The 14,829-nt window shown below is 38.2% G+C and overlaps 1 protein-coding gene across 4 annotated transcripts in view; it reads left to right on the top strand.

Moving 5' to 3' along the window:
• PDE4D (phosphodiesterase 4D) overlaps positions 1-14,829 on the top strand; it is a 943,818-nt gene that overhangs the window by 643,974 nt on the left and 285,015 nt on the right. For all 4 annotated transcript variants that reach the window (XM_053701299.1, XM_053701296.1, XM_053701297.1 and 1 more), the window contains one exon: positions 1,756-1,829. In XM_053701299.1, the coding sequence (XP_053557274.1) occupies positions 1,756-1,829 (74 nt within the window). The remainder of the gene's footprint in view (positions 1-1,755; positions 1,830-14,829) is intronic.

The following is a 14,829-nucleotide window of genomic DNA, read 5'->3' as shown; positions in this document are numbered from 1 at the left end:
TACCATATGAAGGCTGAAGCCTTCTGGCTGCAGTCTTAACTGTAAAGGCTGACAACCGGAACCGCAGTATGAGGCAGAAGGTTAGAAGTAGGTACTATATCAATAGTGTGCTCTAAGATAGGTACCTTGTGATGTAGAATCTACGTCCAAAAGGCATTAGGGGTTAGACATTTAATAAATCACCAGAGAAGAAAATGCTGCAGACTTGGGGGGCAGACAAAACGGCATTTTATGGGACAGTTTCAAATCTATTTTTATCTACTGATCTTGCAGCTATAAGGTAATATGTCAGATATATTACCGCTGTAATCCTGACCCTCTGCTTATATAATTAAGTTAAATTGACATTTATAGTGCCTTTAAATGGATAATATAGAGAATGAAATGTTAAATAACTTTGTAATTTTCTTCTATCAATATTGCTTAGTTCTCTTTGTATCCTTTGTTAATGGGTAATCCTAGGTGAGCTCAGTAGCATGCACATGTTTGTTGTCATCTGGCACCAGTGTTTGCAACAATGTTTATAGAAATGTTTCATAGATACAAACACTACTGTCATAGTCTGTTAAAGACATGTGCCCGCACCAAAGTTCCTATCAGACTGCCTAAATTTGCTTTTCAAAAAAGCATTCCATGAGAACAAAGCAAATTTGAAAATAGAAGTTAAATGGAAGCATTTCATTTAAACATTTTTTTTTTTCAATATATGAAATTATATTTATCTTTTGTTACTTATTCAAACGATCCTGCAATTGACATGGGAGCCAAAATAAACGTTTCATGATTTAGGTTGTGTAATACTTTATAAACAATAAAGTTGCTTCTTTTCAAACTAGCCTCTTTCTCTTAGTATCCTTTGCTAAAAGTTATCTCGTTCCCATAAGAGCATGTGTCTTAAGCACTATATGGCTGCAGTATTTGTAACAATGTTGTGCATATAGTGCCTCGGTATGCTCTTATCTTTTGTTGAATAGTAAACCTAGGTAGGTTCAGAGAAGCTCAGGAGTGTGCATGTGTCTATCACTCTAGAGCAGTGTTTCTCATCTTCGGTCTAAAAGGCCAGGTTTTCATTATAGCTGAACTAGAGCTCAGGTGAAATAATCAGCTAATGGGTGAGAGCAGGTTAGTAATTATGGTTACTGATCAGCTGATTATTTAATCTTTACTCTAGTTCAGCTATAATGAAAACCTGGCTTGTTGGGGGTATCTGAGGACTGCGGTTGAGAAACACTGCTGTAAAGCAACAGTATTTGCAACACTGTACAACATTACAACAAATAATTATTGCAAGCACAGCTTCCATAGAGTGATACAGACACGTGCCCGCTCCTAGGTTCTTATCAGCCTACCTAGATTTTATTCAAAAAAGGATACCTAATGAACAAAGCAAATTTGAAAAATGAAGTAAACTGCATGATGTTTCTTAATCATGAAAGTTTAAATTTGGCTTTACTGCCTATTTAAATTCATAAGTGCTACCTGTCATAAAAGACACTTTGCTAATTATTACCCTGGGGCCAAGTCGGTCTCCGTCTGCCCCTGCCACTCACAAAGGATTAGTAGTTTGGGAATAAAATAAACTATATTCACAGTGGCTAAAAGAGCAAATTTTCCAACACTATGCACAACATACAGATTATGCAAGATATTGCCCCTGACTCAGAAACCATTATCAGTTGGGCATTGTTTGTGTTTGTTTAGAAGAAACATGTTACTTATATACATTTTTTTTTTTATTGTTATGTTTTGCTTTAGGTACTGGCCAGTCTGCGTACTGTAAGGAATAATTTTGCTGCAATAACTAACTTGCAAGATCGACCACCAAGCAAGTACGTATATCATCTGCCGGTACACACACAGCACTGTTGCTTTTTTTTCTGCTAGACTAAAAGCAAAATACCTTTTCAGTCTTCAATGCATAGTGTAAAATTGTTCCCCCCTTTTTAAATAAATTACAAATAATTACTACATACAATATATTGATATACAAAAAATATAAAACCTGTGCCATTGCAGCCCTCTCTTAAAGTGCCATAAAACATTTTGAGTTATTGCATATTATAAGAGGGTCGACTGAGGTAAAAAAAATACTTACACTTTGGTGTTGCCAAGTGTAGCCTGCTCCACCCCCCTTATTAGTGTCTTAGTCCAAACCTTGTGCTATCATAAATCAAAGTGTGCATGTGAGGATAATTACTTATGCAAGCAAGGGGGTTGAGGAGGGACAGCGGGTACTGCTATTAGTTGTTGCCAAGATGCTTTCTCGTTTCCATGGGGATGGTGTCACATGCTTTGTGAAAGCTTCAGCAATTATACTGTGCACTGCTTTAGTCAGGTGCCATGTGACTGCCCTCTACTGTGCACATGCACAAGTGCATTCTGCAGAAGCTATGGCCTGGATAGCACATTCCATATATGGAAATGCCAGGGGGAGCTTGCTGCAAACAATATACCTGAATTAAAGAGGGTTAATGGGGGTTAAAACAGAAACAGTTTTGCAGGTAAGGTTTAGCTGCATTATATATTTAGAACCTTATGTTAGTTTATACTGTTCTATGTCCCTTTAAATCTAATGGGTTAATGGGCCTATTCTTTATATTAAAAACAGTAAATTTATATTAACTCAAACTATGCCTGCAAATGTATTTTATATAACAGACCTAATCTAAAGAATCGCTATAATAATGACCCAGATTATTTGTGGTTATCCACACTATAGGGAACATTTACATTTTGTGTCCCCCAATGAAGTTCCCTTAAGTTTTATATTATAATATTATATAAACTATATAGTTCATATAGCAGTGATTAAACCATTCATGCCAGGCACAAATAGAGTAGTAATTCCCTGTTTGCCTGACAAAGGCCAGGGATTAACAACCCCACAGCAAATGCACAGTACTACCACACATAAGAGCAAGCGATGTTTTGGATTATATATGAAGGTCCTTATAACAAGAAAGAAGACCTCTTAAATAAGAATTACAAATATGAAAGTCATAAAACAATGAACATTAAAATATTTTATTTTAATATATATTTCCTGTTCTTTAGGGGTATGTAGGAAAGTGCTTTAGTATATGTGCTGTACTGGTATTTTATAAAATAACGTACAGCATGTATTCAGGGGATACGTTGCACTGTTTTATACAGCAAAATCATACATTTGCAGGGCATACAGTCATGGCCAAAAATATTGGCACCCCTGCATTTCTGTCAGATAATGCCCCACTTCGCCCAAATTGTTGCAGTTACAAATGTTTAGGCATTCTCATGTTTATTTCTTTTGCTTGTATTGGTATGACACAAAAAAAGTGGAGAAAAAAAAGCCAAATCGGACACATTTCCCTCAAAACTCCAAAAATGGACTGGGCAAAATTATTGGCATCCTCAATTTAATATTTGGTAGCACACTTATTGGAAAAAATAACTGAAATCAATCGCTTCCTGTAACCATCAGTGAGTTTCTTACACCTCTCTACTGGAATTTTGGGCCACTCTTTTTTCGCCAACTGCTCTAGGTCTCTCAGATTGGAAGTTTTTTTTTCTTTCATGTAATTGGCAAGAATCCATGAGCTAGTGACGTATGGGATATACATTCCTACCAGGAGGGGCAAAGTTTCCCAAACCTCAAAATGCCTATAAATACACCCCTCACCACACCCACAATTCAGTTTAACAAACTTTGCCTCCTATGGAGGTGGTGAAGTAAGTTTGTGCTAAGATTCCTACGTTGATATGCGCTTCTCAGCATTTTGAAGCCCTATTCCTCTCAGAGTACAGTGAAAGTCAGAGGAATGTGAAGGGAGTATCACCTTTTGAATCCAATGGTTTTCCTCATGGGAGATCTATTTCTTAGGTTCTCTGTTATCGGTCGTAGAGATTCATCTCCTACCTCCCTTTTCAGATCGACGATATATTCTCATATTCCATTACCTCTACTGATAACCGTTTCAGTACTGGTTTGGCTATCTGCTATATGTGGATGGGTGACTTTGGTAAGTATGTTTTCATTACTTAAGACACTCTCAGCTATGGTTTGGCACTTTATGTATTTTATAAAGTTATAAATATAGATATTGTACTTATATTTGCCATGATTCCGATTTTCAGTATATTTCCTTTTGCAGACTGTCAGTTTCATATCTGGGAAATGTTTTTGTAGGAAAAATGTATTTACCTGGGGTGTAGTCTTTTTCAAATTGACTATCTTTTAAATTTGCGGGCAGAATTAGGCTTGCGAGGGCGCAAAATGCTAAAGTTTATTGCGTCATTCTTGGCGCTAGATTTTCTTTTTAAAGACACAATGAGTCCACGTATTTCATCCTTACTTGTGGGATTTCACCTCCTGGTCAGCAGGAGGTGGCAAAGAGCACCACAGCAGAACTGCTGTATATAGCTCCTCCCTTCCCTCCCACTCCAGTAATTCTCTTTGCCTACGTTAGTAATAGGTAGAGGTAAAGTGAGGTGTTAGAATTAGTTTCTTCAATTAAGAGTATTATCCATTTTGCATATGAGACTGCTGGACAGCAGCCACCTGAAAGAGTTACGGCTCATTCCACTAGGGCTGTTGCTTCCTCATGGGCATTCAAAAATGAAGCTTCTGTAGAACAGATTTGCACGGCTGCAACTTGGTCCTCTCGTCACACTTTTTCTAAATTTTACAAATTTTATACTTTTGCCTCAGCTGAGGCTGCCTTTGGGAGAAAGGTTCTTCAAGCAGTGGTGCCTTCCGTTTAGGTTCCCTGTCTTGTCCCTCCCTTATCATCCGTGTACTCTAGCTTTGGTATTGTATCCCACAAGTAAGGATGAAATCCGTGGACTCATCGTGTCTTTAAAAAGAAAAGAAAATTTATGCTTACCTGATAAATTTATTTCTTTTTAGACACAATGAGTAAACGGCCCGCCCTGTTCTATGAGACAGGTTATTCATTTTTGTAAACTTCAGACACCTCTGCACCTTGGCTTTTTCCTTTCTCTTCCTAACTTCTGTCGAATGACTGGAGTGGGAGCGAAGGGAGGAGCTATATATAGCAGTTCTGCTGTGGTGCTCTTTTTCTCCTCCTGCTGACCAGGAGGTGAAATCCCACAAGTAAGGATGAAATCCATGGACTCATCATGTCTAAAAAGAAATAAATTTATCAGGTAAGCATAAATTTTCTTTTTTTGGCGCGAAGTTACGTTCGTTGACGCATTTTTCGTCATTTCCGGCGTCTTAGTTGATGCCGAGTCCTTCACAAGGTTGCGTCTTCTGTGACGCGAGTGTGTCATTTCCAGACTTTTTTGGCGGCAAAAAATATTTTTCTGTTTGTGCCATGCGTCGTACTTGGCACCAAATATTTTCATTATTTAAGACCCCATTCCTATATGCCTCTTGCCTTTTCTCTATGTCAGAGGGCTATGCTGTATGCATTTTTTTCCCATTCCTGAAACTGCCATATAAGGAAATTGATAATTTTGCTTTATATGTTGTTTTTTCTCTTGCATTTGCAAGATGTCTCAATCTGATCCTGTCTCAGAAGTCACTGTTGGAACTCTGCTGCCGGATAACAGTTCTACCAAAGCTAAGTGCATTTGTTGTAAAGATGTGGAGGTTATATCTCCAGTTGTGGTTTGTAATAGCTGCCATGATAAACTTTTACATGCAGAAAATGTATCCATCTGTAGTAGTTCATTACCTCTTGCTGTTCTCTCAACATCTAATGCACAAGATATACCTGTAAATTTAAAATAATTTATTTCTGATTCTATTCAGAAGGCTTTGTCTGCTATTCCGCCTTCTAATAAACGTAAAAGGTATTTTAAAACTTCTCATAAAAATGATGAAATTTCAAATGACCGACAACATACTGATTTATCCTTCTCTGATGAGGATCTATCTGGTTCAGAAGATCCTGCCTCAGATATAGACACTGACAAATCTTCTTGTTTGTTTAAAATGGAGTATATTCGTTCTTTGTTAAAAGAAGTGTTGATTACATTGGATATGGAGGAAACTAGTCCTCTTGATATTAAAACTTGTAAACGTTTAAATTCTGTTTATAAACCTCCTGTGGTTATTCCAGAGGTTTTTCCAGTTCCTGATGCTATTTCTGATATGATTTCTAAGGAATGGAATAGGTCTGGTACTTCTTTTATTCCTTCTTCAAGGTTTAAAAAATTGTACCCTTTGCCAGCAGTTTCTTTAGAGTTTCGGGAAAAGATCCCTAAAGTTGATGGGGCTATCTCTACTCTTGCTAAACGTACTACTATTCCTACGGAAGATAGTACTTCTTTTAAGGATCCTTAAGGTAGAAAACTTGAATCTTATTTAAGGAAAGCCTATTTATATGCTAGTCATCTTCTCAGGCCTGCAATTTCTTTGGCTGATGTTGCAGCTGCATCAACTTTTTGGTTGGAACATTTACCACAACAAGAATTGGATTCTGATTTGTCTAGCATTGTTCTGTAACTCCAACATGCTAATCATTTTATCTGTGATTTTATTTTTGATATCATCAAAATTGATGTTAAATCTATGTCTTTAGCTATTTTAGCTAGAAGAGCTTTGTGGCTTAAATCTTGGAATGCTGACATGACTTCTAAGTCCAGATTGCTATCTCTTTCTTTCCAAGGTAATAAGTTATTTGGTTCTCAGTTGGATTCAATATTTTCAACTGTCACTGAGGGGAAGGGAGTTTTTTTGCCTCAGGATAAAAGACCTAAGGGTAAATCTAAAGCTTCTTCATTCCTTTCGACAAAATAAGGAACAGAAATCTAATCCTTCCCCCAAGGAATCTGTTTCCAATTGGAAGCCTTCCTCAAATTGGAATAAGTCCAAGCCATTTAAGAGATCAAAGCCAGCCCCCAAGTCCGCATGAAGGTGCGACCCTCATTCCAGCTCAGCTGGTGGGGGGCAGATTAAGATTTTCCAAAGATGTTTGGATCAATTCGGTCCAAAATCAATGGATTCAGAGTATTGTCTCTCAGGGGTACAGAATAGAATTCAGAGTAAGACCGCCAGTGAGAAGATTTTTTCTCTCACGCATTCCAGCAAACCCAGTAAAGGCTCAGGCTTTCCTGAAGTGCGTTTCAGACCTGGAGTTATCAGGGTTATTATGCCAGTTCCGTTTCAGGAACAGGGTCTGGGGTTTTATTCAAATCTATTCATTGTCCCAAAGAAAGAAATTCATTCCGACCAGTTTTGGATCTAAAGATTTTGAATCGATATGTAAGAATACCAACTTTCCAAATAGTGACTATAAGGACTATTCTACCTTTTGTTCAGCAAGGGCATTATATGTCCACAATAGACTTACAGGATGCATATCTTCATATTCCGATTCATCTAGATCACTATCAGTTCCTGAGATTCTCTTTTCTAAACAAGCATTACCAATTTGTTGCTCTTCCTTTTGCCTAGCGACAGCTCCAAGAATCTTTTCAAAGGTTCTCGGTGCCCTACTCTCTGTAATCAGAGAGCGGCGTATTGAGGTGTTTCCTTATTTGAACGATATCTTGGTACTTGCTCAGTCTTTACATTCTGCAGAATCTCACACGAATCAACTCATGTTGTTTCTTCAAAAACATGGTTGGAGGATCAATTTACCAAAAAGTTCCTTGATTCCTCAGACAAGGGTAACCTTTTTGGGATTCCAAATAGATTCAATATCCATGACTTTGTCTCTAACAGACAAAAGACGTCTGAAATTGGTTTCAGCTTGTCCGAACCTTCAGTCTCGGTCATTCCCTTCAGTAGCTATCTGCATGGAAGTTTTAGGTCTCATGTCTGCAGCATTGGACGTGATCCCCTTTGCTCATTTTCACATGAGACCTCTTCATCTTTGTATGCTGAACCAATGGCGCAGGGATTATACAAGGATATCACAATTAATATCCTTAAATCCCAATGTTCGACTCTCTCTGACTTGGTGGTTAGATCACCATTGTATGATTCTAGGGGCCTCTTTCGTTCGTCCAACCTGGACTGTGATCACAACAGATGCAAGTCTTTCAGATTGGGGCGCTGTTTGGGGATCTCTGACAGTGCAAGCGGTTTGGAAATCTCAAGAGGCGAGATTACCAATAAATATTTTGGAACTCCGTGTGATTCTCAGGGCTCTTCAGTTTTGGCCTCAGTTGAAGAGAGAACCGTTCATTTGTTTTCAGACAGACAATATCACAACTGTGGCTTATGTCAATCATCAGGGTGGAACTCACAGTCCTCAAGCTATGAAAGAAGTTTCTCGGATACTTGTTTGGGCGGAATCCAGCTCCTGTCTAATTTCTGCGGTTCATATCCCAGGTATAAACAATTGGGAAGCGGATTACCTCAGTCCTCAGACTTTATATCCAGGGGAGTGGTCTCTCCACCCAGAGGTGTTTTCTCAATTTGTTCAGATGTGGGGTCTTCCAGAAATAGATCTGATGGCATCTCATCTAAACAAGAAACTTCCCAGGTACCTGTCCAGGTCCAGGGATCCTCAAGCAGTGGATGCGTTGACACTTGCTTGGTGTTATCATCCTGCTTAGATTTTCCTGCCTCTAGTTCTTCTGCCAAGAGTGATCTCCAAAATCATCATGGAGCATCCGTTTGTGCTGCTGGTGGCTCCAGCATGACCTCACAGGTTTTGGTATGTGGATCTTGTGCGGATGTCCAGTTGCCAACCTTGGTCACTTCCATTAAGGTCAGACCTTCTATCTCAGGGTCCGTTTTTCCATCAGAATCTCAAATCATTAAATTTGAAGGTATGGAAATTGAACGCTTAGTTTGGGGATCTCTGACAGTGCAAGCGGTTTGGAAATCTCAAGAGGCGAGATTACCAATAAATATTTTGGAACTCCGTGTGATTCTCAGGGCTCTTCAGTTTTGGCCTCAGTTGAAGAGAGAACCGTTCATTTGTTTTCAGACAGACAATATCACAACTGTGGCTTATGTCAATCATCAGGGTGGAACTCACAGTCCTCAAGCTATGAAAGAAGTTTCTCGGATACTTGTTTGGGCGGAATCCAGCTCCTGTCTAATTTCTGCGGTTCATATCCCAGGTATAAACAATTGGGAAGCGGATTACCTCAGTCCTCAGACTTTACATCCAGGGGAGTGGTCTCTCCACCCAGAGGTGTTTTCTCAATTTGTTCAGATGTGGGGTCTTCCAGAAATAGATCTGATGGCATCTCATCTAAACAAGAAACTTCCCAGGTACCTGTCCAGGTCCAGGGATCCTCAAGCAGTGGATGCGTTGACACTTGCTTGGTGTTATCATCCTGCTTAGATTTTCCTGCCTCTAGTTCTTCTGCCAAGAGTGATCTCCAAAATCATCATGGAGCATCCGTTTGTGCTGCTGGTGGCTCCAGCATGACCTCACAGGTTTTGGTATGTGGATCTTGTGCGGATGTCCAGTTGCCAACCTTGGTCACTTCCATTAAGGTCAGACCTTCTATCTCAGGGTCCGTTTTTCCATCAGAATCTCAAATCATTAAATTTGAAGGTATGGAAATTGAACGCTTAGTGCTTAGTCATAGAGGTTTTTCTGACTCTGTTATTAATACTATGTTACAAGCTTGTAAATCTGTTTCTAGAAAGATTTATTATCGAGTTTGGAAGACTTACATTTCATGGTGTTCTTCTCATAAAATCTTCTGGCATTCTTTTAGAATTCCTAGAATTTTACAGTTTCTTCAGGATGGTTTGGATAAAGGTTTGTCTGCAAGTTCCTTGAAAGGACAAATCTCGGCTCTTTCTGTTTTATTCCACAGAAAAAATGCTAAGCTTCCTGATATTCATTGTTTTGTACAGGCTTTGGTTCGTATCAAGCCTGTCATTAAATCAATCTATCCTCCTTGGAGTCTTAATTTGGTTTTGAAGGCTTTACAGGCTCCTCCATTTGAGCCTATGCATTCTTTGGACATTAAACTACTTTCTTGGAAAGTGTTGTTCCTTTTGGCCATCTCTTCTGCTAGAAGAGTTTCTGAATTATCTGCTCTCTCTTGTGAGTCTCCTTTTCTGGTTTTTCATCAGGATAAGGCAGTTTTGCGGACTTCATTTAAATTGTTACCTAAGGTTGTGAATTCTAATAACATTAATAGAGAAATTGTTGTCTCTTCTTTGTGTCCTAATCCTAAGAATTCTTTGGAGAGATCCTTACATTCTTTGGATGTGGTGAGAGCTCTGAAATATTATGTTGAAGCTACTAAAGTTTTCAGGAAGACTTCCAGTCTATTTGTTAGCTTTTCTGGTTCTAGGAAAGGTCAGAAGGTTTCTGCCGTTTCCTTGCCTTCGTGGTTGAAGCTTTTGATTCATAAAGCTTATTTGATGTTGGGTTGAGCTCCGCTTAAGAGAATTACAGCTCATTCTACTAGATCAGTCTCCACTTCCTGGGCTTTTAAGAATGAAGCTTCAGTTGATCAGATTTGCAAAGCTGCAACTTTGTCTTCTTTGTATACATTTACTAAATTCTATCATTTTGATGATTTGCTTCTTCGGAAGCAGTTTTTGGTAGAAAAGTTCTTCAGGCAGCTGTTTCAGTTTGATTCTGCTTCTAATTTAAGTATTTTCTTTTCAATTATGAGAATAAACTTATAATTTGGGTTGTGGATACAAAATTTTCAGCGGAAAATGGCTGTTTTTATTTGTATCCCTCCCTCTCTAGTGACTCTTGCGTGGAGTTCCACTTCTTGGGTATTGCCATCCCATACGTCACTAGCTCATGGACTCTTGCAAATTACATGAAAGAAAACATAATTTATGTAAGAATTTACCTGATAAATTCATTTATTTCATATTGGCAAGAGTCCATGAGGCCCACCCTTTTTATGGTGGTTATGATTTTTTTGTATAAAGCACAATTATTCCAAATTCCTTTGTTGATGCTTTTTACTCCTTTCTTTATCACCCCACTACTTGGCTATTCGTTAAACTGAATTGTGGGTGTGGTGAGGGGTGTATTTATAGGCATTTTGAGGTTTGGTAAACTTTGCTCCTCCTGTTAGGATTGTATATCCCATACATCACTAGCTCATGGACTCTTGCCAATATGAAATAAATGAATTTATCAGGTAAGTTCTTACATAAATTATGTTTTTCCCCAACTGCTGTTTTGAGATCTCTCCACAGGTGCTCTATGGGATTGAGATCTGGAGTCATTACTGGTCAGTTAAGTACTCTCCAGCACTTTGTCTTAAACCATTTCTGGGTGCTTTTTGATGTGTGCTTTGGGTCACTGTCCTGCTGTAAGAGGCATGACCTCTGACAGAGATTCAACTTTCTGACACTGGGCCATACATTGCACCACAGAATTCTTTGGTAGTCTTCAGATTTCATAATACCATGTACACAGTCAAGACATCCAGTGCCTGAAGCAGCAAAGCAACCCCAAAACATCAGTGAACCTCCACCATGTTTGACTGTAGGGACTGTATTCTTTTTCTTTAAAAGCCTCATTCTTTTTCTGAAAACAATAGAATGATGGGTTTTACCAAAAAGCTGTAATTTTGTTTTGTCTGTCCACAGCATATTCTCCCAAAATGATTTTGGCTTCCTCAGGTAAGTTTTGGCAAACTCCAATCTGGCTTTTTTATGTTTGTGTCACTTTTCATTCAGATGGCGATGTATAGTGTGAGCTGACACATTTGTACCCTGTGCCTGAAGGTCAGCTTGAATTTGTCTGGAAGTTGATCGAGGTTCTTTATTCACCATTCGAACAATCCTTTGTTGCAATCTTTGCTCAATTTTTCTCTTTCGTTAATTTCCAGGGAGATTAGCTACAGTGCCATGGGCTGTAAACTTCTTGACAATGTTGCGCACAGTGGACACAGGAACATTAAGATCTCTGGAGATGGACTTGTAACCTTGAGATTGTCCATGCTTTCCCACAATTTTTGTTCTCAATTCCTCAGACAATTCTTTGCTGCTCTTTCTCTTCTCCATGCTCAGTGTGGCACACAGAGAGACACAACAGAAACTTTGTGTTAATTTTTCACCATTTTAACTGGGTGCCGGTCTGATTTCTATATTGTTAGCACCAGTTAATTGATACAGGTAAGTTTAATTACAACTTACAGGAGCATCACAAACTTGGAATGCAATTATTTCTTACAATTTTGAGAAGGTGCCAATAATTTTTTCAGTCCATTTTTGGAGTTTGCGTGGTATGTGTCAGATTTGGCCTTTTTTCCCTCCACTTTTTTGTGTCATACAAACAAAAGAAATAAACATGAGAATGCCTAAACATTTGTAACTGCAACAATTTTCTGACAGAAGTGGTGCATTATCTGACAGAAATGCAGGGGTGCCAATATTTTTAGCTATGACTGTATAATTACCAAAAATATCCAGTTGCCTGCCGGTCAAATAACTGCTATAACTTACCAGCCCATAAGAAATTATAATCACCCACTGGTGTCTGTGTGTATTACACTTAAATTAAAAAAATGCAAAGTAAACGTTGCAAATTCAGTTTTTTTTTTAAAAGCCCTGGCATACACTACACAGCATAACCTGTTTTTGTCTGTCATACAACAGCCACACGCCCCCACCCCCCTTGCTCTTTTTTTCTATCTTCTTTTTTTATATTGTCTGTCTCTTCCTTTTTCTTTTTTTTTTGCTTTATCTTCTTACTTTCTTTTTATATCAAGGGTTCGCTGACCTTAAAGGGACATTAAATCGCTGAGTACAACTACAAAATATTAACTACTCACTATGGGCTAAATTACAATTGGACCGCTAATATATTGTGTGCCCGTAAATGGGTTAAATTCACCCGTTTAAGAGCGCATGATAAATAACCAGCCATTGGCACTCAAAAATTTAGACCTCTGGTTAATTTTTAAAATTTGCCCCAATTGCCCCCCCCCCCAAAAAAAAGTATAGTGCCTTTTGTCAAATAAAAAATATTAGCATATTTTTTAAAATAAACCTTGCACAAAGCAGTTTTTAGCGGTTAAAAGTTGGTAGGTGTGGGGTGTTAGTAAGGAAAAAAAAGGCACTGAAAAGTGCATTTACATTACGGTCTAGGGGGGGGGGCACTGTGTGTTCGCTATATATATATATATATATATATGTATGTGCTTATATACATACAGTATATATTTATGGGTTAATATAAACACATTGGAGGTCGCATTTGCTTTACGGCTGACTTGTAATACCAGCTCAAGCAAATTTGCCCTGGTATTACTTAGTGGAGCACAAATATTGGTTTCGCAAAAGCGATAATTTGTGCTCCACTTGTAATCTAACCCTATGTTATTGCTTTCCATCCTGTTCTTTCAGCTCTTTACAAACCAGTTCTCCAGTTTTAATAGCTTAAAAGTGCCAGATACTGAAGCTCCGCCTCTTCATATTTGGTGCCGCCATCTTGGAACTCAAGTAGTCTCACAGCCTGTGACAGAAGCAGTGTGCATTTACATATCAATGAGGTTGTCATTTTTTTTGACAACTGTATAAAGTGGTTCAGGTTAGTGTGCATGATACAAAGCAGGAGCTGTACATTTTTTGCAGCTGCTGCATTGCTATAAATTATTGTTGTGTTTTTTGTTAAAGATTTCGTGTAACTGAAAAACTGTGTAGAAAATGCAAAAATGTGAAGCTCACGTAATGTATCATGCACACTAACTCCAAGCAAATAATCACAGGCTGTGAGGATACCTGAGCTTCAAGATGGCGGCACCCAGTATGAAAAGGGCGGAGCTTTAGTATCTGGCACCTTTAAGCTATTAAAACAAAAGAACTGCAGGAACAAGATGAAATACAATAAGATAGTGAGTAGCTACTATTCGTTTGTAGTTGTGCACAGCAGTTTAATGTTCCTTTAAGATATCTCCACATCGCATTTAACTCTAAACTGAAATGAAAGCTCAGCAGCCACTGATGAAATGAGAGCATTGTCAGTAACCTAGCAACGTAGCCTCACTTTAGAAATAAAACGGGAAAATATCTACGGCAAGACAGAGTTATTTTCAACTGTCCATGACTAATTATGGTCAGATGAAAAAAGTCAGATTGCCAGTCAGGCCGGAAACTTTACACTTTTACTATCCCACAATAAATTTTACCCGCTTTTGGCGACTGGACTGGTCTATTCATCTGCGCTGCAGTTCTATCTATGTACGTTCAGTGTGCTGTAAAACCATGAAGACAGTCATATACTATATCAGCACAGTACTTATATAAAATATATATTTTTTTCTTGTCTTCAATTCTTGGGCCAAGGCAACATTTCAGGACACTAGCTCCTAATCATGCATCCTAGAGCTAGTTGCTCTAAATGTCATCTTTATTATGTTCTAAGAATTGAAATAAAGGTCTTAAAGAAATATTGTTCTGAGGGAACTTGCTTGTGGGTTGTGTTAAAGGGTTTATACAGTGACCGTTTTGCTGAAGTGATGTGTACTGGATCTGTTTTTATTATAGAAATATAGGTATGTTTGATGGACCAATATATACATCTATTGACTTTAAAGCTAAAACTTTAAAGGGACAGTAAAGTCATAGACATCCATGATTCAGATAGAACATACAACTTTCCAATTTACTTCTATTTTTGAATTTGCTTCCTTCTCTTGTAATCCTTTGCTGAAAGGTTTATCTAGGTAAGCTCAGGAGCAGCAAAGAACCTAGGTTCTAGCTGCTGATTGGTTGCTGCATATATATATATACCAATTGTCATTGGCTCACCCATGTGTTTGCTGCTCCTTCAACAAATGATGCCAAGAGAATGAAAATAATTTAATAATAGAAGTGAACTGGAAAGTTGTTTAAAATTTTATGTTCTACCTAAATCATGAAATAAAAATTTGGGATTTCATGTCCCTTTAATCATTCTCATAGACTAAGAAATCGTGAACTCCATT

Source organism: Bombina bombina, chromosome 2 (genome assembly GCF_027579735.1).
Source record: "Bombina bombina isolate aBomBom1 chromosome 2, aBomBom1.pri, whole genome shotgun sequence".
Lineage (NCBI taxonomy): Eukaryota > Metazoa > Chordata > Amphibia > Anura > Bombinatoridae > Bombina > Bombina bombina.
This window is presented reverse-complemented; position numbering and strand designations above follow the sequence as displayed.